Raw genomic sequence first — 27,500 nt, 5'->3', positions numbered from 1 at the left:
GTTTTGAGCTCATTTCTGATCTTTCTGGAGCAACAGAGACACTGCAGTGTTAATGTTAAGGATCTCCCAAGAAAAATCACTGAATGTGCAGTAGAGTTACTGCTATTTATTTTTTAAATGTTCTCCGTAAGAATGGCTATAAGTGGGATTTATACACTCATACTTCTGTCAGCTGTGCTTCCTGTTCATTTCTCTCTTGAGTTCTAGCCATGTTTTCCTCCTGTCTCTCTTTTTAGATGACCTCTTCATCACATTTTAAGGAATGCCTTACCACATATATCATATTCTAATGTAATTGAAAACTGGTCTACTTACATCTTATCAAACACCAAGGTAGGGGAGTAGCCTATTTATCAAAAGCTGCATATTTTTCCCTTTTAATGATCTGAGAAAACTATTCAGAGAGGGACAAGCAAACCTGAAAAGACTTTCTGAAATGTCTTAAGCATCCATCTTAAACACTTCCCACTTTCCTGGGAGATTTATGGAATACCAGGTAGGATCTGACTGAGACCAAAAGGTGATTCAAAGATTTCTGTGAACAAAAGAAAAGCAAACAGCCATTTTTCATAATTTGTAGAGAATTCAATGAAAAGACAGAACATCTTTGATTTTGATTAGTAACTGGAAATAAAAGCGTTTATAAAGATGCCATATATGTAAAGAGAAAAATTATAGAAGTGGAAGAAATTACTGTTATTTTGTATATTCCAGTGCCTTTCTTTTAATCTTATGGATCTTGGTATGTGGTGTGTGCATATATCTTTAATCAAGTAGATATCTACTATGATTAATATATTCCTTGTTATTCTGTCACTGGAAAAGTAACTTGAGACAGGTGTGGTGCCAGTAGAGTGAAGAATTCTAAGGCAACACAGAACCACATTTACCACTCAATGGTATCAGTGTCACCGCAGTTATTTCCTATTCTGTGTAGAAATAATACTGTGGTTGCTCAGATGCTGCTCAGTAGTATCTGTGTGTGAATGCTGATTTTTGATGGTATAATTATAGTATAATTATAAGGAACTTTGTTTGAAAAGGGGTAAGGAATGAAAGTGGACATTACTGAAAAGGGCAAGCAGGAGTATGAACAAATACAGAGCAGTTTATATTACTGTCTTTTTGGCAGGTTCTTTTATGTTGGACATATTGATACTTTGCAGTGAAAACCAAACTCACTTTCAATGACACTAAAGGGACAAGGCCACATGACTTGGGCAATGCACAGTGGTAGCTGTAAAATCCAGGCAAGGGAAAGGTAGGGAACACATACATCCCTATGGTACAAGGGAATCCATGTTACTTATTTACCCACCGAACATCATTTGCACTACCTTTTATTTGAAAACTCAACACAGCAAGTTTGTCTATGTTTAAGAGAGTGTCTGAGTGCACGATTCTGCCTTTCTTGTTCTACTCTCAGTTTTCATATAGGGGAACAGGTTCAGTAGCTGTCTGAACTTGGAGAGAGAAACTGAAGCCAGTGAGGCTGCTGAAATAACACCAAGGAATAGGCTCCATTTCTTTTGCACTGAAAGAACTGTGAAAAGACCTGAAAGTATGTTTGCAGCAGCCAGAACTGAAGAACTCACAGCTGTGGGTACAATTGATGCCCATCAATTCCCAGGCATTCTCCTCCCAGCTCCCCTGTGGTGAATAGCAAATTTTTGCAATCATATCTGAGGGCAAAAAAAAGATGCACAGAAGTGACCCTGAGCAGGTTGAGGAGAGTGATTAGTGTCAGAATAAGGCATGCTGCAGATACCTTGCTTTTTATGTGCAGCAACAGTGAAGTGATCTCATCAACTATCTGAACATTCAGCAAGTCCAAAATCAAATGCTTGTGTGTCAGATATACACAGCTGTATTTGTACTGTTGCTCTATCTAAAGAACATGCCAATTGCTTTACTTAGAGTGAGTTGAGAGACTCATTACTCAGAACATGTATAGCATTATCAATGAAAAAACATTATTGTTCTTTTCCTCAGTGGTTTTGGTGTCCTTGCTTATTCTTTCACAGGAGCCTGTACTAATGTGTCTTCAGAGACTGTGGGGCCTAATTCTCTGCTCCCCTGTGCAGTGTGTTGGCACTGACACCTCTGCACAGTGAGTGGGGGTGTGAGTCCACACAGGCAGCCAGGACAACCACAAACTCAGAGGTAGAATGCAAAGAGTAAATTTATTTCTGCTACCTCGCTAACCAGGGACTCCCCAAAGCAGAGGCACACCAGAGGAGACACGGGCACTGTTAAGCTCAGTCCCTGCCAGGGGATCACTGGCTGCTGCTCATGTTGGCTTATCAAGGGTTATTCCCAGCTGCAAGGTCACTTGAGCCATTTACACCCTCCTCGCCAGTCTTCCGCTTTTTAACCCGTTCCTCCCAAATTTCCACCCCCTTGCTCAAGAGACCACTGCTGCTAGGGCTGGAGATGTGGGATAGGGGATTTACAGAGGCACTTAAGCATAGGGGAAAAGGAATAAACAAACAAGCACACAATGCTCTGAGTGAAGTGACCCACCCCTCCTGTCAGGCACCACTGGTAGGCTGTGATCTGTAGTCCTTGAGGCAGTGAATGATGTCCCCCATGCCAGCTGGTTCTGCAGCCAGGTCAAAGCAGCACACGCCTTCAAACTTGGAGCAGAGCTCATGATGTTGAAGGGGGATGTAGTTCTCCAGTAACCAGTGTTGTAAGGTTCCACAGTGTGCATCAGTTACTCCCAATTTAAGGGAACAGCTGCCTTGGATATCCAAGTTAAAGCTCACATGAGGGCACACGTCACCTGCTCTACAGACACTTCCCAGAAAGAATAGTGACAAGTTAGTTACAGTAAAAAGTGACCACACACAGGTATTTACATATTGATTTTGCAGAATTGTATCCAAGATATCTGCTTATAGTACAAGCCTAAGAAGCACAACAAGCCAGCCTGTGGAGGACAACAGGAGTGTCATCTCTATCTGGTGATACACATGAGCTTGCTCCAGCTCCTGCAGCTAATATCATTCCAGGCCTGGTAAATGGGGATTGGGTAACGGGCCCCACAGGTTGGAGAGGTGTGTCTCGTGCTATTTCAGAGGGAACTTTGACTGGATATTGGGTGTGTGATGCCAGTAACATAGTTCTAGTGCATCCCCCCTAGATAAGGCACAGGATATAATCGAAGATACGTGAAATATAAGCATTAGAGAGTATATTAATAGAGGATATGGAATAAAAGGATAGATAGAGACAATTATACTGCATTGTGGAAAGTTATTATATGAATGAGCACATCTAGATTAAGAGCTTGCACAATCCATTGGTATAAACAATTGTATTTCCTCTGTAATATTTTGGGAAAGTCACCATCTTAAGGATTTTTGGTCCTCACTGTGTTTTGTGCTGTAGGTGTACAGTCATGTTGTTTTGGCCTGTAATTCTTTCAGTGTCTTGCAGTGCCTAAGCTACATCTTCAATTCATTTTCCCATCAGGGTATAATGTTTGGCAGTGCCTTGGAACTGGGACCAAGTTTCTACAGATTTTTTTTGGATGTTTGGTCCACTCATAAACCACAATCCCCATGAGACTATATAATCTAGAATTATTATTTCTAATTTAAAAGGATTTCCTTGTCTAGGAGTGCATAATTGGAACTCTTTCAGAGTGTAAATGTGTGTGATCTATGCCACCCCACCATCTGCTAAATCTGGCTAAATCTCAATCTCAAAGTCTGAGTACTCACCCCAAAGATTTCCATCCCATTCCTTGGGATCCCTTGAAGGTTTCATAGCTGGAGCACGAACCTGGGAGATCAGCACCTTGTTTTCCACGTATTTATGCCTGGGTGACACCAGCTGCTGTATAGTGCACTGCTGCTCGTAGCGCTGCTCTGCCTGGGTGGTGGTCACCTCGTGTGCGATCATCTTTGCCGCCCGCAGAGTCACGAGCTCCCTCTCCAGCTCCCTGACCTTGCCCAGCAGCGCGGTGACCTCGCGCTCCAGCGCGCGGGCGTAGGTGACCAGCTCCAGCTCCCTGACCTTGCTCTGCAGCGCGATGGCCTCGCAGTCGCGGGCCCGCGCGTAGGTCAGCAGCTCCAGCTCGCTCACCTTGCTCTGCAGCGCGATCACCTCCCTGTCCAGAGCCCTCAGCCCCGTGGCCAGCAGCCAGCCCAGCCTCCCCGCCAGCTTGCGGGAGGATTTGGATGCCCCTTTCCAGGGCAGCCCGCGCATGGCGATCTCCACCCTGTGCGGGCTCACCACCACTCCATCATCTATCTCGGGCCACGTCTCTGGAGAGGCCATCGTGGCAAGGAAAGTGGCCACGGGCGTCCAGCGCTCCGTGCTGGGCCATCCTGGAATGTGGGGATTTACCACCACAGCCTCTCCAGCCCCTGACTTCTTCAGCTTTTTCATTTTTTTTGGCTTTTTTGACCTTTTCGCTAGCCAGGACATGGTTGTTCCTAGATCCTGATAACTGTGATGAGTGGGCACAGGCAGGCAGCTGGGATAGCCACCAGGTCAGGGCTAGAATACAAAGAATTCTAGCCCAGGTCAGGGCTAGAAAACAAAGAATAGATTTATTTCTGTTACCTCACTAATCAGGGATCCCTGAATCAGCCCTCAAGCAGGGGCACAGAAGTGGAGATGCAGGCACTGTTAAACTTGGTCCGTGCTGTTCACACTGGTTCATCAAGGGTTATTCCCAGTTGCAAGGTCACTTGAGTGATTTTCAGTCCTTCCCTTCAGTCTTTGCTTTTTAGCTGTTCCCCCTAACAATGGGAAATAAACACAAATTAGAACGGTAGCACTTTGTGTCAGTTTACATGTGTTTTGCAAAAATAGAAATGATTGTGCAAAGCTGTGGAGAATTGGAGTGTGTAGGGCACTAGTTTCATATTATTTCTTCCCAAAAGTGCATGAAATGATCTTTGATCGGCCAAACTTGAGTGGAACTGAATTGAAATTTTTTACAGTGTAAAACATGCAATTTGCAGTGTTTGTAAAGTATAGTTTTTACTGTGAATGAAGGATGTCCAGGTACCACAAATAGAAGGTAGGTGAGCGTGAGCGTATGATCCAGTGATGTTGTCTTACTGGGCTTTTAGTCATTTTCTGCCTTTGACTGGCATTAAGCTCCTATGCTTTCTATTGAAAGAATTCTGATTGAATAAACATTTTTGGGTTTTTTTACTTCCTGACTTGTATTTGAACAGCACTGCTGACTTGAATTTAGCTTGATAAGGCCAGTGAACCTAGAAAACTTGGGAAGTTTTTTGAAGTTAAATTGTCAATACACTGTACTACTGTGCTTTTTCATCATCTGGATTTTCACAGCTCTAGTCAGAATTTCAAAGGGTTTTGTAGCCAAAGAAAATACCAGATATTAAGTAGCAGGGCTTCCTTAAAGTGTAGACTAAATTTTGGCAAGTACAGAAAGTAATGTTTCAAAACTCTCTGTTTTCATTGTTGCTGTGTTCGCAGAAATGTCCATAGGAGACAAAGCAAAGGGAAAATGAAGATTACTGCATTGAGAATAAAGATACAAAAGGTCAGATTAAAAGAAAATAAATAGGGCAGACTCTTTAATAGTGATCATTTCAGGCACTGGGTTCCAGTCAGTAATTTTCAAAACGGTCACTAATGGATAGGTACTACAATGGAAACATGAAAGTCCTCAGATCAATTTAAAATAATTCTCTAAATTCTTGAATGAAAATAAGAAAAAGACAACCCACGTTTGAGCTGATTAATTTATGTCATTTCTATATATTAAATAGAGAAAGCGACTTCCTTAGTTGTATCTTTAACTATATTTAATCAATTGCATAATGTTGGGTGTTGGCTTCAGATGTGGAATCATACCAAAGAAAAAGGATTAAAGGAAATAGGTTGTAACTGTGCTTGTACCTTGAAGGAATAATGTTTTTTACTCTTAAAATACTACCAGAAAATTAGTATCCTTGTAATCTGACTCCTCCATGAAAAAAAATTGCGGAATAGTTGGACTATTTTCTGAAGGATAATATGAATATCAATTGACATTTGTTCTGTGGAAGGATGAGTGAGCTGTTGCTGCATTAAGGGTTTGGGTATTTAGCAGAAAATAAACCCCCTTGTGTCCCAGAGATCAGAGGGCCTTGGTGCACCTGGGTTTCATTTCAGCCAGTTTAACCCTCTAGCTCTGCTTGAGTTCAGAAGACCTTGCAGGAGTACAAGAGTGCTGTTAGTGCAGTTATCATCCAGTACCATAGGTCTGCTCTTGTTCAATAAGGATTGTGCCTGATCCAGGTTCACAAATGCTTATTGAAGGTTTATTAAAACAACAGGAAAGGAGAGCAGGTTCCCAATTGCCAGCGACAAATGCACTGGCTCCTGAGTGCTGACGTGTGTCATGGCAGCAAGCATACAGTTAGATTCTCATAGCTGTAAATATATCTATATATTTATATATATCCATAAATTGAATATTCCCGAATGTTGGAGGCGCCAAGCTCACCTGAGGTGTCCCTTCAGGAGAGGGCAGAGACAATCCGCTGGCTGGTCCTCAGCAGGCAGAGATGTTTTCCTCCTCCAGAGGTGTTTTCCTCCTCCAGGCTTTTGTGCCCTGAAGCCTCCCCTTTATATTACAAATTTTGTTCTGTCCCAAGGGGACGGGACAATTGCATGTCATGGACAGGGTTTGGTGACTTTGGTCATACATGCATTGCATGTCCCATGTTCTCCTTCACTGGAATCCTGAGGGATGTGTAAGTCAATATGTTAATGGAGCTTAATGAGAGTCTCTGTTACTCTGTCAGAATTTATAATTGAAAAAGAGGTAGAACAAACTCTTTGGCCCTCCTCCTCCACATACTGAGGCAGCAGCAAAGGCTCTCTGACCTTCATCAGAGGGTCTTTGTGCACACCCTTATCTCCCTAATGAAACAGATTTATAACAAGTGTTGTTTTTCACAGTGAAGGGAGTGTGGCTTTTGGCTGGTACAGAGGCTGGATGTTCTCCTGTGCCTCGCTGGAACAACACTGGGCCATGAGACCTCTGAGACTGCTTAAGCCAGGTGCATGATAAGCAAGAGGCCCTGTTCATGCTTTTCTTAACCAGCCTCATCAACTCTTCACTATCTTAAAGTAACACTGTACAATTCTGATCATTTAACCACAGCTTTTGAGCATGTAAGATTTATTATGTAGGTGCTTTATGTTTTATTTTGCCAGCTAGGTTTATGGTTAATTTTTTATTTTATTTTCTGCTACCATATTCTTAAATGGTTATTACAATTATGAATTAAAAATGAAATTATTTTCTGCTCTAATATCAGTTAATATAATCTTTTGAAGTATAAATTAGAAGGGCAAGAGTGTGAGCTGAGTCCACAGGTTTGTAGTTGGTATTTTGTCAGTGCAGCCCTGTCTCACACCAATGATCAAACTCAGTAGGCAGTTATCACTGAGCTAACTGGGTTTGTCTGCCTGTGACAGTGCCAACAGCAGGAATGTCACTTCTCTAAAAAACTTGTAAGATTGTTCACTAGGAAAGAGGCACTGCACTTTGGAGTGAGAGGAAACCACAAAAGCCGTCCATCCACTCCATTGCATTCTAAAACAAAATGTGCACAGAAGTAACATTGGAAATAATTTTCAGTTACATAAATATTGCTCCTACTACTTTCTTAGACTCTTAAAATGTATAACACAGCCTGCTGATAAGCTGGAATGAAACCTATATGAAGGGCGAGAGATGGAGAAATAGATGACCTGCCCTGAAATTTTTTGGTTTTCAAGGTCCTTCCTTTGGTTATCTGTGACTGGGTGGGCGATCAAAAATTCAGATCTTCCCCTGAAACAAGTAAAATGCAATATTTGCTGGTGTCTTTGCTTCCCTTTCCAACATTCCACAGACAGTACAGAAAAAAAGACAGATTAGGCATCAGATTTACTAGAGCTCTACCTCCTTACCTTTGGACTCCTCCTTGCTTTTCCCACTCCTGTCTGAAGTTGCAGAAGAATTAAGCTTGTGTGAGCACTGTTTGTACATAACATGCTTTCCCAAGTGACTATTTAGCACTATTAAAGAACGAAACCAAGACTAGCAATAAGATTGTGGTAAATGTAAATGTATTCTCTTTAAAAATGGTTCATGATATCTTTTCATAATGACCATTTTTTTGCTACATGCAGAGTGCTGGTGGCATTAGTGAATTAAAAAATACAAAGATATTCAGGGATTTGGACCTGATTTGCATTTCCACTACAGATATTTAGCAGCGTTGGACAGTTTAGGGGACTTAAAGTACAGGAAGAAATGTGAAACAGATACACTTCAAGCCTTCCTGACACTGCTTGACTGCTGTGCATTGTGTGCCTATTAAAGTACACTCTTGTAGCATTTCTAGTTTTAAACTTGTAGTTTTAATCCTGCACAAGGTACCAGTGCCATCTACTATATTTTAATCAGTTACATCAAATGTGAGTTCAGTAGAAACATGAGCATAGTGACATTTTTTACTGCTTTTCTGCAATTGTTGTGTTTTGAGAAATATTCCTTTCTTCAGCGTCTGTCACTGGAAAATGTTTTTTTAAATCCTCGTCTGAATTTTTCTGTGTTTATTTTTTAATTTCCTGTCAATAGAAATGGAATCAGTGGCTCTGTTATTAATATTTAAAATGTGGGTGTTTGGGCTTTTTAACATACAAGTTGCTGTGCCCCTTTAAATTTCCTTCAGTTGTTCTCTACCTCTAAAAAAATCTTTCATTACCAAGTTGTTTATCTGAGAAGAAAGTGAGACTGTCTCTTTGTATTGCTGAATAACATCACTCTTTTTCTCAAGAAGTCATTACACACTGACATCATATTGTTCTTTATTAGATGATCTGTTGCCTGAAAGTATCTTGGTGACACTGAACTTGAAAGCAACAAGAGTACAAGTGCTAGGATGCCTGGAGAGCAGAGACTGGCAATACCTTGCTCAAGCAAATATCCAAGACAATTTTTAAAAGGCATTAACAAATACAAACCACCCCCACAGAGGTAATTTTCACCTCTGAATTTTTGCCTGTTTCTTAGTCCAGCCCAGACTTCAGCCATCAGTGTTACAAAGCTGGAAGCCAAGTCCTACCTAGCAACAATAGCCATGTGCAATAATTTAAACTTAAAGAAAAATAACACAGCTGCTGGTAGAGTAGTGTCCAGAGATTTCTAGGTGCTTTCCAACAATAAAAGGGTGGTTTCTGTCCTGAAAATGTATCTGTGTGCATAGAAAGAGGCCTTCAATATTCACAAAGACCACAATTAGTGCTGCACTGTAATTGTCATTCCCTGATTAGCTGGAAACCTTATATACCCAATGGGTTTTATTTTTCCTATTCATGAGTTACATGAGACAATATAGTAGCTTGTGAAATTTGTACAACTATTCCTTTGATTTGTGCTGCTTTTCACATCTTTTATTATGAACTCTCAAAATTCTTAACCCTGTGACTGAGTGCATAGCTCTAGTGGTGACTTTTGGTATGATGACTGGATGACAATTGTCCTAAGGTCTTTTTAAATATAAACATATCATGGGAAAAAAATTATCTTTTCTTATAGATACTGTATTGTTCTCTTTAATTGTGCTGTTCTATGAAATATTCCTCCCATGCACTTATTTAATGTAGAAGGATAATCACCATCCAAAGGAGTTGAGAAATTATCCTGATCATCTCCAAATTCCAAACCCAAATGCAGTCTCCAGCTCCCTGAAGGAGAAAGCTGAAAACAAAGTTTGTCTTCTTTCCTTCTACAGGTGGGGTCACTTACCTTAGGGAGAGGAGGTAACACAGCTGCAGTTGTCTCATAAACGTCTTTATTATCACCGTGGTTTGTGGTTTAGTTTGTTTTGTTTTGTTTTCAATTTATAATAGAACAGCAATGAATGACTTACAATATGTTAGCCCTCAGAACTATCAATTGCATTCCTTTTAGATGGGATAGAAGTGAGGCAAGAGCTGTGCCCAGAGAGGTGTCCACAATGTAACTTGCTTTTACAGCATGTTCTACCTGTTGTTTCAAATTCCCTCTTCCCACTCAGCCCCAGCTGGACCTGACACCCAGCTCAGGCATTCTTGTGGCCACTAAAACTTTGGGTGCAAAGAAGGTAATATCAGGTGAAGTTCCTTCAGCCATTATCATTTCCAAACACCTTCTGACCCGTGAGGAGCCAGAGGTATGTGGCTCATTAATTCTCCTCTGATTACCAACTTGTGCCACCCCAGCCTGGGCATGCCTGGTACACAGTAACCAAACACAGGGCTTGAACAGTTAATGCTCTGTTTGCAGATCCTGTTGGATCACTACTAAAATTGCATGGGTGAAATAGATAAAGTTGGGAAGGCTGCAATAGAAGTGTTTGCCTTTATACTTATTTACTCACTGCTGTTGCCTTTGTACAATAATATCTTTTCCCTGAAGGTCTTTGAAAAATTCGATCACAAAATGGAAAGAGGGTATGTTTGTTCTGGGTAAAATTTGGAAGCATTGTTCTGATGACACCTGTAAAACATAATTATAACTCCCATAGCTGTTTCCTCTCATATATAGAGAGGAAAATTCTTTGCCTCTAATCTCAGGTGCATACCTGTGGAAGCCTTAGATTCCTTCAAGCAGTATCAAAGTAATGATAACAGTGTGCAGCTGCTGACTGTCTTTTGCTTGTTGTTACTCACCCAGCTGTTTAGAGGAGAAGAAAAAGAGAGAGAATATCTCTAATCAGCCATATGGCACAAAGTTTTATTTGCCACAGTAAGTTGAAACGCTCATTATTGGTCAGCATCTTGAATGCAAATTCTGCCATAGCTTTTCAGGAGTGCTAGATCTGATGGAAAAGAAGATCAGATATATTTAGTTGGCATTATTTTATATTAAGTAGGGAAAGAATTGATTCTTTCTAAGTAGAATTTCCTTTACTGGATTTTGCTATACCCAGAAGGTGGTGGGAGCATGGAATGAAGATCTCAGGCCCTGCTTTGGGCCATAAAAGGTAAATTAAGAGCAGTTGAAATGGTATTTCAGATTTTTGCAGTGCAGTTTTTCTTTGCTTATATTGTCTATTAGACAAATTAGGATTCTGGATCACACAACTGGGACATGAAATCTAGATGTCTTTAGTAGCTGTTGATGTTTACAATGCATGCAGTCAGTAGTTTTTTCATAAGAAAATGTTTAATTTGGTGCTGTTTTTAAATTGAACAAGAAACATAGAGTTAAATGTAAGGAAAAAGATTTTTGTCTTTAAAAAACCACACTTTTTGGAATGCTAGAGAAATGAGGGACTAATATGTGTATGAGTTTTGTGAGTCTACATTCTGTAAATTGCAATGGAAAATGAATTTTGAGGGTTGGCTCAACTGAAAATTTAGCAAGTCTGTCCTTTAAAGCCCCCTCTGTCATTTCTTTGCGCATATGGTTGGAACTCCTTTCAATGTGGACATCTTGATTCGAACATGCTGTAAGGGGGACTTAATGTTATTAAAAATGTAAAAGGGAGGTGCACACTTGTGTATCCAGGATTGGGTGCATGGCTTTAAAAACTGAGAGGGATTGTAACCTTTCTCATGCTGCTTATTGCAATATTCCTACAATGCTTTTTTTCCTCTGAAACCTGTTGTATTTCAGAGGATTTAAGAATATGGTTTATTTTGTCTTCTTGTAATACTTTAAAATAATTTCCAGAAATAAAATACCCAGTTCTTCCTAGTGTCTTTAATGCATAGATCTCAAAGGACTCTAGTCCCCAATTTCCTGCTTAATTGATCAGACTACTTTATGTTTTGTGTAATTTTTATACATTAAATACTGGTAAGAGATACTAAGACACCATCCACTTAAGACATTTCTGCACAAGTTCTGAATAGTTGGATAAGTGATATTGGGCTTCTGGTTTGCATAGATAATAGGCTGGGAAAGAAAGTATTGTGATTGGTAAACCAGAATAGCTTTTCTGGCTGATGCCTTAAAAAATCACTGTGTACTAATGCTACTTTAAAAATGGACATGCTTTTTCCATTTGGGTAGTGATTCTGGATAGTATAATCCAGATGAGTGGTTAGGTGTCCTGTATTTTAAACAGTCTCTCTTCTGTGATTCCTAATGTCCTTTGACTTGTACTTCATAAAGTACCAAGAAATGTTTGATCAGATAAGAATCTTGTTTTCTAAGAATAGCTGCTTAAGTGGTTCTGCACTGTCTTACAAATTTGTCATTTCATATGGTGAGGTGTTATCTCCTAAAAAATAAGTCTTGACCCGTATAATCAGTACAAGTGTTTGTTTCCCTGCAGAAGCCCTAACATTAAAACTATCATGAGAGGATTCACAAAGAGGTGTGCAAATATTTTTCCATAGAATAAGATTCCTTCTTCATCTGATGGCCCATCTTGCTATTCTTCTCACTGTTTCCATTGCTGTTACTTAAAAGGCTTTGACAAATATAATAGACTTTGCATAATGATGCCATTGTAAGTCACTTCCAGCATATTATAGTGTGCAGTTAAAATTACTCTTGTGATTACCACTCTCCAGTGCTTCTACTTTATCATGGCACCAAGTGAAATTAAGAACAGGCATATTCCTTCCTTTACTTGCCAATATTAAAGAAAAATTAATGTTAAATAATATTGTTGTAATTTATTTAATTAAAATTCCTTTTGGGTCTTTTTCTCCCGCAGTTCAATAAGAATTATTTTGCTTTAGAAATAGATTTTAAAAAGAAAATAGAATATATACATTCTCTGATAATATTACTATGAAGTTGGGAGAATTTTGTAAATGCTTTTTCCAAGCATTTGGCCAAGACAATGGACATGACAGTGCCATACACAGAAAGACTGTTCTGTACTAATAGATATAGACTGAAAAAAGCCATACTTCATTTCAACATCAGCTTTTCACTACTCATCCAAAGTGTGTATTTATGTATCTGGAGGTTCTAGATCTGTGCATGCCTTCATCTGCTTCTCTGTCTTCTAACCTTGTTAATTTTGATGTGGTTTGTTTTTTCTCTTTGTAGCTAAGCAAGGGAATAGGGAGCTGGAAAAAATGATTTCCCCCTATTTCTTATTTTACCAGGAATAACAGCTCTAGGGAATAAGTGTTCTAATGCATATGAAGAGAATATCTTAAATAAAGTGGTATTATTACAGGATTTGATAATGCAATGGTGAAAATACTCAGAAAAACAGTAAGCTGAGTGAATAATGTAAAATACCATATCTTAATGGGGTTTATAATTTGGTTTGTTTGTTTGTGGGCTGGATTGTTTTGTTTTGTTTTGTTGTTTGGTATTTTTGTTTCTTTGTTTTGTTTGGTGTTTTGTTTTGGTTTTTGCCGTGTGGAAAATCCTTGCTTTTCCTGTGTATCGGCTGCACCATATAAAAATGGAAGCCTTGGCTATGGAAGTCCAACCCAACATCAGTGCTTTGTTGGAGCAGATACCCAAAATTTCTGATATTTCTGAGCTTTGTTATGATGCAGTGGTTGGGCAGCAGTGTCCTGGATGGTTCCTCCCTGTGAGTGGATATAACTGAGGGGCTGCCCTTAAATATTTTGTTGGCTTTTGGAACACAGTAACTCTAAACTTAAGCGACAAAAGAGAACTACAGACAGCCAAAATGACAGCTCCCTGCGACTGGGTGAAAATCTCCCAAATAATTCATCTGGTGTGTCCCACTTTCCTTATAGTGGGTGGCTTATTCAGGGGATATCTGTGTGCACAGTGGTTTCTTCACTGCATGCTGCCCAAAATCACCATTTACGGATCTCAGCCCTTGAGGATTCAGCTCTCATTTTTCACTAGAATGCATTCATATTTAAGGATACTGAAGGTTTCCAGCAATCTGCTATTCTGGAACAGAGGAGACAAGCAGTCCTAAGCCTTCTGTACTGCAGGCTGCTCCCACTGGAGTCCCCTGCACTGGGACTCCTGGCAGAAACACGAGATGTCTCCTAATCTGTGTTAGTACTTGGGTGTAAAATCTGCATGTGGAATTGTCTCAAGGAAGTCACAAAACAGACAAGCAGCAGCTTTTGTTTCTCTTGCCCTAGCACCTCATGACAATTCATTTCTAGAATTCAAGAAATTCAATTTATTGAATTTCTTCTGCCTCACAAGTCTTGAAAGTTCTTGAGATCTTTTAGTCATCTGTGCCATTAGCATTCTCAAACTACTGGCTTAGACAGTTAGATTTAAAAAGCATTCCTCTACATGTTTTGATTTTCTATCAAATCTTCATAACCTTCCTTTTCTTTTGGATCTCAGATACTGAATAGTTCAAACTTTCTTCTCATCTATATTGGCCTTGTATCACAGGCAAGCCTTTAACAGGTTTACCAGAGTTTACCTGGTTAAGAGAGGTTACAAGGGTTTACAGATTTTAGGCTTTGGTCAACATTAAACCCCTAAATCTGTTTCTTTATGAGATGCTAAGTCTTGATCATGCATGGCACATTCAAAACAATTTCTCTGATGACTTCCATCTCCAGAGTTGACTGAAAACTGTTAAAAACATTTAGGTTTTTTAATTCTGTATTTTCAGGAATGAAACTCCATTCTGCATGGTGTCTGTCTTGCTGTCCCTCATTGCTTGTAGTCTCAAAAGGAAGCATTGTTTATGCTCCTTCCCTCTTTCTACCTTTCCTTCAGGAGATTTGTTTTAGTTCTTTTGCTATTTGCTTTGTATTGCTAAGTGATATCCAGCAATCAGCCAGTGTTTCCAATGGCTGAAGAGCTCTGTTCAGAGTCTGTTTCCAGGTGAATGCCTAATGACAAGAACTTCCTGATGTCCTGCTCAGATGTTTGTTCTGGGGCTGGGATGGGGAGTGACAGTGGCCTGTGGATAGGAAATGCTCATTCCCTTCTGGTTCTGCCAGTAGTCCCCAGCTCATTTGGGATGGGAGCTGAACAGAGTCTAAAGCCATTAGTATTTTTCTCTGTTGCTTCATTTTGTTTATCTATTTATTGATTTTAGTACTAAGGAGAGATTTCAGATTGAAAGCCATTGAATTTGTAGTCTTTATTTGTTCCCCCAGCAGAGGCAGTGCACAGTTTCCATGTACCATCAAGTCAGGACATTATTATATCTACCAGCAGCTCCTGGGTGGTAATGTCTGTCTTCTCCTAGGTGAAATATTGTGTAGTAGTTCTATTAGCTGTTCCTACAGTCCCATTTGGTTTGTGGGCTTTGGAAGGATGATATTTGTAGAGATCTATGCTCTTACTTTCATTTTATGGTATATTATTGTTTACCTCTCTGTATCTGTGTAGTGATTAAACTGCTTATTCTCATCTGTGCTAATGTTCTTTTTCCTGCTGTGTTGATTCACAAATCTTCCTGATTTTCTTTTAAAAATACTTTTGTCCCTTGTATCCTGGCAAAAGCCACATCTACCATGAAGCTAATCAGGTGTCCTTTTGCTGAAAGGGCCTTTGGCAGGAAGACTTTCCTTGTAGTTACTCTTGGAGCAAGTTTGAGCTGAGGTTGTGATCAGGTCTTAGGGTTTATGAATAAGAACTGTGTAAACTATATGCAGTGAGTACAGTAAGTCTTAAGAAATTCAGTTAATTGCTCAAATAGCTGTGTTTGAGCAATTTCCAGAATATCTGTATGAAGTCAGCCATTAGGAGTGGATGCATCTTTATTCTATTCTATTTATTTATTTTTCCATTTATTTATTATTTATTCTATTTCTTATTCTTGCCAGCAGAGCATGTCAAGTACTTTGCTGTTTCTGCTTTTAGAAGACATTGTCTCAGGAAAGTCTGTCTGACTCACTGGGGTAGTTATGGGCTCACAAGCTTTAAAGATTTCTCTGCTTGCTTAGTTCTTTGTAAATGGTGTCCATTCCTTATGCTGCCAAGATAGATAAATCTATTTATATAGATATCTATATATCTATATATTATATACACATTATTTCAAATAAAAATAATAATATTTAACTAGCATCATTTGGTCAGCTTCTACATATCTAATACATAAACACCTAGCTTCTACAATATTTTTTTAATTGATAAATCTCAAAACAATTGAGCAGAAGTAAAATATTGCTAATTCCATTCCATATTCTGCAAGACTTAGGCAAGAGAGGCGAAAGAATTTGCCTGAGGTCATTCAGTATTCCAGTGGAAGAGCCAGTGGAGCATCTCCTGAGTTTCAGTCTAGTGATTTATACTCTAGCCTATATTGAGCTTCTGTAGTTGGATTCTGTAGTTCTTTTTTTAGAAAATTGCAGATCTTTCTGCAGCCAGTATTCATCATGGTAGTCCCAAAGTAAAAGTACTATTGTATCAGCTATCAAGTAGGTTGATAACTCTGTATTTGCATTATTCTTCTTGAACTGGCTGAGACCATTCTTTTTCTGTCACACAATGGCAAATGTCCAGTCCATTGAAATAGATGCAATTACAATAGAAATTAGTGTGAGTTTTTAAGCAGGCAGCTTTAATAAGTAGTGGCTGCTAAGCTCTGGTGGCTAAAGCAGTACTGGTTGTTCAACTCAGACAATTGATGGAATCTCCTGGAATAGTTCTAATTTGGTATGTTGACTGATGTACAACCATGGGCAACCTCCAGATTGCTATAACACTCTTCAGACTTCCATTAATTAAAGAGTGGATGTCTCAGTTGTTGGTGACAAGTTTATTTCCATTTAGGATGTTCTGTATTTTGGACAGGCCTTTAACAGTGGTTAACAGTCAAATGGACAGTTCAAGTGCTATTCCCTAATTTCACCCCCAGTTCACTTGCTTTTCTGGCCACCCAAGGGATCATAAAACCCTCTCTCACCTCATAGAGGTTCACTACCAGCTGCTGACTGGTTGCAGAGGAAGATTCATCAATTTGATGAACTTGTATTAACATCCAGGAGAAACTGGTTCTGAGATAAAAATCAGTTGCTAATTGGCAGAATAGATTCATTTAATCTCTAAGGAAAGAAAACATCAGGAAAAAACATTATTATATCTGATGCTGAGGCTGCATGGGTGGCCTTCCAGTCATAAGCATGACTAAATTTAATATTTATTCCAATGTACCTCTTCATTGCAATTATTTGCTGGGAACATTTTAGATTTCCATTATAGAAACTTAGGGAATTTGCTTCTCTCCATGCATTCTTCTCTTCTTAGCCTGAAAGGAACTGTACTGTAATCAGAGCTGTAATTTCCTGTTTAAATATATATATGATTTTCTCCAAAATTATGGCATATTTTGTCAAATGAAAATAGTGGGTAACATCAAACTAAGTCTCAGCTGATAGCAGTGTTTTTTAATCAGGCTTTAAAAAGTCCAATAAATTGTTCTATTTGAGAATTCTGACTTGAGAAAAAAACCCCACAGTACTAAATATCCATGAAGACCCAACCCAATCAACCTCACTGAAGTCATCAACCCAGTTACTAATGATGCTGGTGAATTCACAGAGCCTGATTGAAGCCACAGTGTTGTTTTAATGATCTTGTGCAAGCAGTTGGCAATTCTGCACAGCTGAGGTGAGTAGTGTGTGTGTATTTCAGGAAGGAGGTGTGTGCTGATATTTAAAGAAAGCAAAGTCAGATCTGTTAAATAACAGTGTGTATGAGCCCAGATAAAGATGGCAGTTCTAAAAACTCACACATTAATTCTGGACGGTACAGGATGGACAAATACCACAATTTACTTTGGAGAACAACATTCTCTAAATGCAAAGAACATGCACTGATTTTATTAGGTTTGTTAATTTATTTGGGTATCCACAGGTCATATTGCATTTTGTGAGCCATGAAATGATTCTTATTGCGAACAACTCTTTAATTTGGAAGATATCTCTTTGGTGTGTTTGAAACACTGGGGTCCTCATTCCTGGCACTGTTCTCTTTCCTTGGAGGCTGCTGTTGGACTGAAATCTGTTGTTTGGTGCCATGCAGTTACTGCTGGGTTACCAAGTTGTACGCTGGTGATTCGTATCTAAAATTATGTTCCCTTCTCTTTCTTTGTTTTAAATCACATCCAAACTTGTGAATAAAGCTACTTCAGACTTTCTTATAAGTTCCACTCCAGTCGAAGTGAAACATCTCTTTTGTTGCCAGGACATTGTAGAGACTTCAATTGGCATAGCTCCTCTGAAATCATCAGTCATTCCAGTGTACCAGGGCTCTGGACTGGGTCTTAGTTTTCACAGATTTAACAGATTTTTTTAAATAAGGAGAAAAGAAAAAGATGTAAGGCATGAAAGATTTAAGAGAAATAAAATAGCAGCTAATTCAATCAAAAGCATATATGCCAATAAAGCCAACTACAGCTGTCAAAAGAAATAAACAAAACAAAGCAAGAATTCCACAATTTGACATGTTTGCTTGACAGAAAGTACGTTTTGGACCAGATCTGGTGCTGATGTAAAGTGGCATAAGCACATGAATGGCAGTGGAGCTCTGCTGATTGTACCCAGTGAGAATCTGGTCCCTGTTACTTAAAATAGGGGTTGTATCAAATGTTTGTGTGTTCATTCAAAAAATAATTCACTTTTGAATTAAAAGGATCTCAAGGTGTTTTCACAAAACCATGCTGGCCATGGCACAAGGTTCCTATTTAATCAAGGCAGTTTTGAATTGTGAAACTTTTCCTACTTGAATTTCTAACATTATTTTCTATGGTTATGTTCTAAGTGCCAGCCATAAAAAAATCCTGTTTGTTCTCTCTTTTGGGTCAGTCACCACTTGGGTGTTTATGAAAGGATTGATGTATATACTGTCCAAAAGGATTTGGTAGGGGGTAGATTTAAATCACAAAAGTAATTATGTTATTTTACTTAGAAAAAAAGTCTTTTTTGTACCCTTTTCCATATAAAAAAAGATAAAATCCTATGTAAATAATAAGTGTTTTCCCTGTAATGAATGTTCCTTTCAGTCTGCATTTCTGTATAATATTGGAAATTGTGTTTTTATTAGAAGAGGTATTGGATGGAAGCCAAAAATTTCTTCTTTTAACTTGATATTTTGGGCTCTGATCTTTGTTAAAACTACAATGGCATGTATCTAGTACAGTCAGAGGTCATTTCTATAGCTACTACCATTTCCTATCATTTCTGGGGAATGTTTGTTTTCAAAACAAAGAATTGGGTTAAAGCTTAAGTATCGTATTTCAGAACATATTTCAAACTGAAATTAAGAATGCTAAAACCTTTCCTTTAAAGGTCAGATGATATTTATTATTATTATAAAAACGATCTGTGATTTATGAATTTAACTTCTCGTAAACCTCCTTTGTAACAGAATATGCAGTCAGAAGCTTAACATTACATTGTTTTCCTTTGACAACGTATCCACGAGACCACTGCAGCTGTTCCTTTACTCACAATAGCAGATTAATTAACACAATCATATGCTGTTGGCTCCTACTCAATGAGTAGGTCTGCAGTGGGATAGATAGGTAAATCCTTTAAATGTGTATGAGATAAAGAATATACTATAGTAGTTTCATAACTAGCCAGTTTTGCTTCTGACTAGTCAGCCCTATCAGCAATGGTTCACTGACTACAGAAGCTGTGAGCTTACATTTCAAAGGCAGCCACACCTATTACAGAGCAATAATGCCTGAATCATTGCAAAACTCAAATATGTAAAAGCACGGGCACGCTCAGAAATCACCATATTTGCTAAAATAACAGGCAGTCTGCTTCAAGCATTTTAGGTTTATAGAGTAACCAGAAAAAAAAGGGGGCATTTTTGTTGGTTGCTTCATTTCTTTCAAAGAGGGAAAAAAAAAAGTTCAATCATTGCTTTCCTTTAATATCTTAATCTGGTCATTATTCACTTTTTGCCTACTGTATATTAGAAATACTTGTAAGCAGCGGCCATGGCATCAGTTTTAAGTACCAAAAGAATTTTTCATCCATTTCTCTGTGTGTGCTAATGAACATGTGAGCAGCTAAATCTCCTTTTCCTAAAAAAACAGTCATCAGCAGCATGTAAGTATTTATTTAGCAACTTTAGATGACATTTTAGTGCATGCTAAAACCCTTGCTACCAATAATAGAGCACCTTTTTTTTTTTTAATTTTATTTTAAAGGTAAATATTCTTTTGGACAAAGAGGTAAGCATCAAATTTAAGAAAATTTCCTTCAGGCTTTCCACTGCACTCTCTGAGAAAAATAATTGTATGCTTTGTAACATCGTTTACACACAAACTGAAAGCACAGCAAACTACTATGTTAAAATTGTCTCATTTAAGGGACAAAGAAAACTCATTGTGAGACTTCTTTTCTGGAAAAAGGCTAAACCACTTGGTAGTTTAATATCATTGAACTCCTTTCTGGTCCATTTTTACTGCAGTTGTGGTTATGTGCTTTTACATATTCTATGAGTTTTATGTAATGGTATAAATATGCATTTTGATCATAATAAAACAGAAAAAGTAGAGAACATGACTGATTTTGAATGGAGGGCTTTGCTTGCATAGGAACAGCAGCATTAGACTTACAGATGGGAGAAAACCGAGTTCAGAATCTTTTCATGTCATACAGTTGTTGAAAAATAATCAACATTTTAATAGCATCCAGCTTTCTATCTGAGAGTTTTTCTGAGTACCCAAAGCTACTATTTCTGGAGAAGAAAAAAAAAAGCTGGTGAGCTGTCTCCAGTTCACTCAATGATGAGAACAGGGAGATTTTTGGGGAGAGGAGGAAGACAGAAAATTTCCTCAACTTCTCCTGAGTGCTTCTCCTCCTTCTCTGAAAGCAGAAGATGCTCTCAGGTCTTTCACCAATCATTTCTCTGCCAAAAATAACTGTAAGAAAAGCTTCTGCTGCCTTCTTATGAGCCCTCTCATTTCCCAGAACTGAAACACTTGCACCAGGCAGGAGGTTCATGCCCTGAAGAGATGCTGCAGCACTTCCTCCCCAGCCTGGTCAGGAGGTCCATGGGAAGATGGGGCTCAGCAGATGGGTGAGAGACCCCAGGGCAGTGTCAGAGATCAGCCTGGGTGAGGCTGACTGAGATGGGAACATCAGAGTCTGTGCTGGGAAGGGCTGGTACTGGTGACGCTGAACTCAATCCATCCAATCCATCTGATGTGTAACTTGTGGTAGTGCTGCCCTACAAACCCAGGGAGTATCTCATTATTTAAATAGGAAGGGGAAGTTAAAGAGTTTTAGTGGATGGCATTACTCAACAGGTGAGTAGTACCTCTTCAGTAATGCTATCCACTAAAATGGATATAAGTGTATTATAAATATACAATTAATAAAGCTTCACAGCTTTATTTATTGTGTATTTATAATACATTTCCACTATAGAAAGATATAAGATATATATGACATATGTATAAGATATATATAAAAGATAACTATATCTTATATATATCTCTTATATAAGGTATATATGATATATATAACACATATTTATCTCATATTAACTTATATATAATATATATAATCTTCTTTTATATATATATATATATATATATATATATATATATATGTTGTTAGATTCATTGTGGAGCTGAAATCAAAGGGACTAAGGATCTTATTGTCAGTTGAAAAAGCAGTACCTGCCAGTAGCAAGCTCTTCTGAAAAATAGTTGCTTTTAACCATCCTGACTAAAGTCACAGGCTTATCTCACTACGCTGCTGGATCTAGAACAAAAGTCTTGACTCCTGACCAAAGAAACAAAAGGAACCATCTCGTATGATGTCAGTGCTGGGAGCTGTGCTCAGGTGTGCTGTGATTTACAGACTGGATTCCAGTTCCCTGTGGATTGCTCCAGTGCTATGAGACACAGGTGCTACAAGGAGTTTTTTGAGCAGGCTAAGAAATGTGTTTGGCCACTTGTCAGACTAAAGACCATGCCCTGTTTTTCTCAGAAGGAGAATTTCCCATAATTTAGTTTGTGTAATTACATTCTTTAAGCCTAAATTGTCCATGCAGTTTCAATTTGATACCATTTTCCTTACTCTGTTTTCTAACTGTCTGTTCTTTCAAATCCTTTCCAATAATTGTTGCTTTCTGTCCCTGTGACAGATGAAGAGGTGCCTGTGTAAACATACCTGCTACAACCTCTGTTGGACTCTGCATTCTATTAAGATAAAAGTGTTTAAATTTATGTGATAAATATTAAGGCCTTTGCAAATTTTATCTGAAGATAGACTCAAAAGCTCTCCCTCTTCTGTCATCTCAACCCAAATTTGGGATCTGAAAAACTTAACTCCTTTGACAGTTTGTAGTTGTCTCACCTAGAAGGTTCTGTGTTTTAAAGTTCTCTGAATTTATGTTAAGGATCCCTGTTATCCAGGACTTTCAGTGAAATACTTGTAAATGTCATTCCCTGGTCTGTGATGCAACAGCAGTGTTCAGTGGGGCTCTCACTGAACCATTGCCAGAGGATGAGCTTCCCAGCACTGGGAATTACTGCAATAAAAGTTCCTTGAAAAGGGTTTGAGAACAAAGAGAGGTACTTGATAAAAGCAAGAAAATGGAAAGCTTAGAAAAGACTAGAAAACAAGGTCATAGAGAGGTCCATCATCTTGTACCTGTACCACAGCCTGTGAATAAGGATTGTGTTTTTATTTTTAAAATGAGATGTTCATTTGTGTCAAGTCCACTCTGCAATTATAAATATTTCAGTCAGTGTAAGTTTGCAAGTGCCTTGCAATGTGCATTTCTTACAACAGCCTCTATAGGGAGTGACACAGTGGTATTGATTTGTGTGATAGCTTCTACCTGTGATGTTTGTCCTTCAGTCTGTCAGGTCATATGTGATGAAATGAGTTGAACATAAGGCTTTAAATATTTAGGTCTGCCATAGTCGACTTCAAGGTTGTTGTTGATGTCATGGGGCAGGGATAGCACTGGGAGCAAAATGAAATGAGCTTTTTGCTCCCACAAACTTCTGGAAGCCTTGGCAAGGAATGTTGTCTTTATGTGCTCCAGTCTCTGCTGCTCTAAAGTACAGATGAGCTTTCTTTGTTGAATGTCTTGAGACTGGTGGATAAACATTTGTGGACAAGGGCTGAATGGTGGCAGTGCCGTGGTTTGTGGTGTGCTGAGCTCAGGGAGAATGAGCTGAGACCCTCCCCTCTGGTTTTTAATATTGAAACATGATGGTAGGTGGTTTTCATTCCAAACTGCATCCAAAAAGTGTTGTCTGAGTTTGTGGTAGATGAAGTAGTTCACACTTTATCAGCAGTTATCAAAACTGCAATTAACAGTTAGTTTGTACTCGAGATAGTACAAGTTTTGTGCAGGGTTTGTTTTTTTTTTCCTGTGGGCAGTTATCAGAAGATTGACTATGCAAACCTTACAGGATTCCTTTTGGCCTTTGACTAAGGAGAGTTAAGCTTTTTAAATTTTACTGACCTAAAACATTTCTAATGTACTCTTCTTTTAAATTAATAACTAATTTATTTAGTTATGAATTAAAGGATTTTGTAAAAAATATCTCTGCACCCAAGTATCCAGAAAGTCCAGAAATACCACTAAAATAAGCATGGTATTACCTCTACTTAGCAAATTCTCCATTTTCTTCAGCTACTAGCTGTATCCTCCAGCACTGAAAGGTGTGTCACACAAACCCATATTTCTTCAGAAATTGATGGTAAAGGAGTTTTTGAAGGATGACTGTCAGGGGTTGGGTCATCAGTAGCATCATGGTTAGATCCCCACCATGATTAGCCTCTGACAGTGACCTTTCCAACAAATTTCCATTTTATCCCAACATTTGTAAGGGGCAGGACAGACTTGTGTTGGTTTCCAGGTCTGCCTTTCACCACGATTGCACAGTGCCGGCCATGGCAGAATTGCCCCACAGGCATATTGACTTCAGTGCTCCTGGGTCTGCTATAATGAATAGCTTGAAAACTAAGACAAGTAATTTATTTTCTTAACATTGTGGGGTTTTTTTTCCTTAAAAATAAATATTAAAGTTGTTTCTTAAAAGTAAAAATAACACCAGATCAAGCAACACTATTAAATATGATATAAGCATAAACTGGGAATAATTGTTTTGAGTTTGACTTCAGTAACTGAGCTGGAGGTTTTTTGCTTGCTCTGTTCTTGAAAAATACATTCCTGCTTTTCCAGGTTATGCTAGCTGTTTTAGTGGTAGTTAAGTTTTTAATATAAGCTGTTACTTCAAATTCTGCTGTGCTTACGTCCTTAGATCATCATAGCTGTAGCAGCATTATTGCTATAAAATATGGTAGAGAATTGTGGTAAAAATTACTGAAACATGTTCTACCTTTAAAATCAGATGAGGCTTCTGTTGACATCAGTATTAAAAGGCCAAACTGAGAAGATATCATTACTGACATAGAGGAACATCTTGCCTTTGTTCATAGTGAGTTATTAGTGAGGCATGCCTTGTACATGTTTCCCCAAAGAGTCCAAAATTTCCACATGTTACTTCCATTCCCAGCTTTTGTGTTCAGAAAACCCCACTGTGTTTAACCCAGGGACTCTTTCACAACTCATGAAGCACATAAGTTTCCCAAACCCAACTCCTGGATTCGCTGAGCTCTAAGCAAAAGCACAGCTCAAACTCCATGCTGGGTTGTGACTCCACTCAGATCTCAGCAGCTGGGAGAGAAAACTTTGTTCCCTTCCCATTCTGCTTCTGTGCTGGGAAATGGGTTGGTTTCTGAGCTTGGACACCTTTGCAATGAGGAAATGGGATACTTGGTATGGAGTACCAGAAGGATTTTCTGTGCCTAGTGACCCAGGCTGGGAATGAGCTGAGCCTGGTGCTTTTCCAGGGCATGACTGCAAGAAGTTACTCTCCCCATAGACAGGCAAGAGAAAGAACTGATTTGACAATTAATGTCAAGCCTGTTGATGGAGGTCAGTGTTGCAGAGCTTCAGCATCAGCTATGATTTTTATTTCAACAGAACTTTTGTTGCAATTACATACTATTTAGGTATGTCAGGCTTTTTCTTAATTTGTTTTTTAATAGGTAGCTTTATATTAGATATACTGAGAAATACAGACTTCATCTTTGGAAGCTGATGTTTCTGAGGAAAGAGATAAATGACTGATAAAATAATGCTGATTTTTTCCTCCATACAAGGTATGTTCTTAAGGTTTTAGGGACTGTAAAACTCCTAAAGAATATATAAATGAAAATTAGCAAGGTGGTCATCAGTTTGATGAATGAAAATAAATAATTTTTTGGCTATATTTTCTGGCATTCTTACGTTATTACATTGGTATTTTCATCTTTGTCTGTGAACAGGAAACTATGTTTGATGTAGGCCATTGAAAAGGATGTTTGCATCCAGCAGCCTTGCAGAAAGCCACAGAGAGGAGCAGTGCAGATCTGAGGCTTGATGTGCTATACTGCATGGTAGTGTACAGTGCATACTCCAGGAGAGTTTTGTTCAGGTGTCTTAATGGGCTTTGACAGGTTGTTTGTAGCTTAATTTACAAATGAATTTGATTAAAGAGCTCAATGAAAGAGTCTATATTCAAGTTCGGATTTGAAGTTGTGGTCTACTAAAATGAAATGGAGGCTCCCAAATTAACACCTCTGGAAATACTTGATTATCTTCATAGTTTGGGATTGTTTTCCACACAAATACTCTGTGAAGTACAAATGAATAAGCTACCCCTTTTGCCACCATTATCAATGACAAGGTTTTTATTTGACTCTGACATTACAGGCGTTGGCGTAAGCTGAAGCATCGTGTGCTGAGTGGTGCACAGGTCTGCTTCAGTTAGAGCTGGGGGATGAAAGGCTCTCTTTGTTCCTTCCATTTAAATTTCTAACCCCCAAAAAGTCATCAGGCCACAGGCTATGAAGGAGCCACAGAGGGAGCAACCAGCCCACAGATGTGTGAAGACGCTGCCAGGAGATGTTTATACTCAGCAATAAATAAATAAGATAGTGTGTACTTTAGGATGACTGTACTTTTTTTATGGTGCTGGAACAGATTTCTGGACCTCTTAGAGCTGCAGCAGGTAGGAAGCTAAAATGAAGATTAAAACTAAAGTCCAGGAGCATGTTTCAAGTTATATATATAGGTTTTGTTGTTTCAAATCTTCCCTTGATTTCTGGGGTAAACTCTGTGCTTAAATAATAAAAAAGAAAACTGATGAAATAGGAAGAGTTCATCTCCAGGATTAATTTGTTGAAACTGATCCAGGTAATACAGGTTTTGACTGGAGTTCTGAATGATATGAAAAGATATTTGGGAAGTGCTCCTTAGCTGAAATGGTTAAATATTCAGTTCTATCTTCCTCATTACTTGTGGATTTTCATTTTGTTATAGTCGTGGTCGGCAACAGCTCAGAACTTGATTTGTCAAGACAAGTATGCTCTGCAAACAAATGATTACATTCTATATGAAGGCATTATCACTAAATCTGAAAAGAAAATATTACAGGCAGAAATTATAAGGAGAAGTTTATAAAACAAAGATATCCTTTGGCAGAATATGCTCTTATAATCAAGCTTTTAGCATACCATAGTTTAAAAAAAATAAAAATTTTGCCCACATATACACTAATAAAAATAAATCTGTTTCCGATTACTAACTATGCAGCACAGGTGCTTGTTTGTTACGAGAGAGGCATGTTCATTAATTTTCAGCTATGAAAAGTGCACTGTGCCATAAATATACAATTCAAAATGTACTGCTGATAAATGAATACACAGATTGTTAATGTGCCAGAGTAGGGTATTGGGCATAAAACACATGCCAAACAGGAGCACATTGGTGATGTGCTAATGCTTTTAAATCTGGGTTTAATGTAGGCACATAACCAGCTTTTTACATTATTGCACTAACTTTTACCAGAATTTAGGGCAATATCTATTTTATGGGACGTTTTACTTTCTAGTATAATAATACTTTATACCTATATAGCACTATCATCCAGGGATCTCAAAGCACTTTACAAACATTAATTAACTAAGCCTGTCAAATAGGTAAACTGAGTTTTACAGCAGCTCGGTGGTTGTACTGGAAATAGAACCCCAGAGTTCAGATACCCTTACTTTTCCCTTTTTTTTTTTTTTTTTTTTTTTTTTTCTTTTTTTTTCTTTTCCCCTTAAACCACCCCGACGATGCAAATATTCAGTTGGAATTTGTAAACTGTGGGAGTTGATGTTGTATGGCGTTTTCTCCCCGGCTGTTGCGCTCTCTGCTGCCATTCCCAAGGCTCCTGCGCTGTGCTGCCCATCCGGGGCTGCTCTGGGGTGGGATGGAGACTCTGCCGGAGCTCTGCGAGCCTTTCCTGCCCCTGGAGGAGCCGAGCACGCCCCGAGGAACGCTCAATTCCCGCTGCCCGCTTTCTTCCCAAGTTTCGGGCTGGGAGACAGCCGCACCTTGCTGGGGCTGGCGGCGGGGCTCGGGGGTTTCTGTCCCACCTGTGTGGTTTTACAGCAGGGCTGGCAGGGCAGGCACGGGGGTTCCGTGGAGGGAGGATGCTGAGCCGAGCCGCAGCGAGCGCTGCCCGCGGAGCTGCCCGGGCACAGCGGGGCTCACTGGTGGCTCAGCCCCGGCTCAGCCCCGTCTC

The 27,500-nt window shown here is 38.9% G+C and overlaps 2 protein-coding genes across 2 annotated transcripts in view; one reads left to right on the top strand and one right to left on the bottom strand.

Moving 5' to 3' along the window:
- The window catches only part of ZNF536 (zinc finger protein 536), a 331,239-nt gene that overhangs the window by 157,545 nt on the left and 146,194 nt on the right, over positions 1 to 27,500 (top strand). The gene's annotated exons all lie outside the window — the stretch shown is intronic.
- LOC132079261 (uncharacterized) lies at positions 2,177 to 6,708 on the bottom strand. The gene is made up of 2 exons (XM_059481764.1): positions 6,482 to 6,708; positions 2,177 to 4,754 (listed from the first exon to the last, which is right to left on the bottom strand). Exon 2 carries the CDS (start codon positions 4,435 to 4,437, stop codon positions 3,697 to 3,699), a length of 741 nt encoding a protein of 246 aa, XP_059337747.1. The 5' UTR covers positions 4,438 to 4,754; positions 6,482 to 6,708; the 3' UTR covers positions 2,177 to 3,696.

Source organism: Ammospiza nelsoni, chromosome 13 (genome assembly GCF_027579445.1).
Source record: "Ammospiza nelsoni isolate bAmmNel1 chromosome 13, bAmmNel1.pri, whole genome shotgun sequence".
Classification (NCBI taxonomy): Eukaryota; Metazoa; Chordata; class Aves; order Passeriformes; family Passerellidae; genus Ammospiza; species Ammospiza nelsoni.
Note: the sequence above shows the minus strand (reverse complement) of the source record. Positions and strands in the feature narration are given on the sequence as shown.

Bases quoted from the DNA above. Each gene is read 5' to 3' on its own strand.
- LOC132079261 (XM_059481764.1), bottom strand. From the start codon at position 4,437: ATGTCCTGGCTAGCGAAAAGGTCAAAAAAGCCAAAAAAAATGAAAAAG.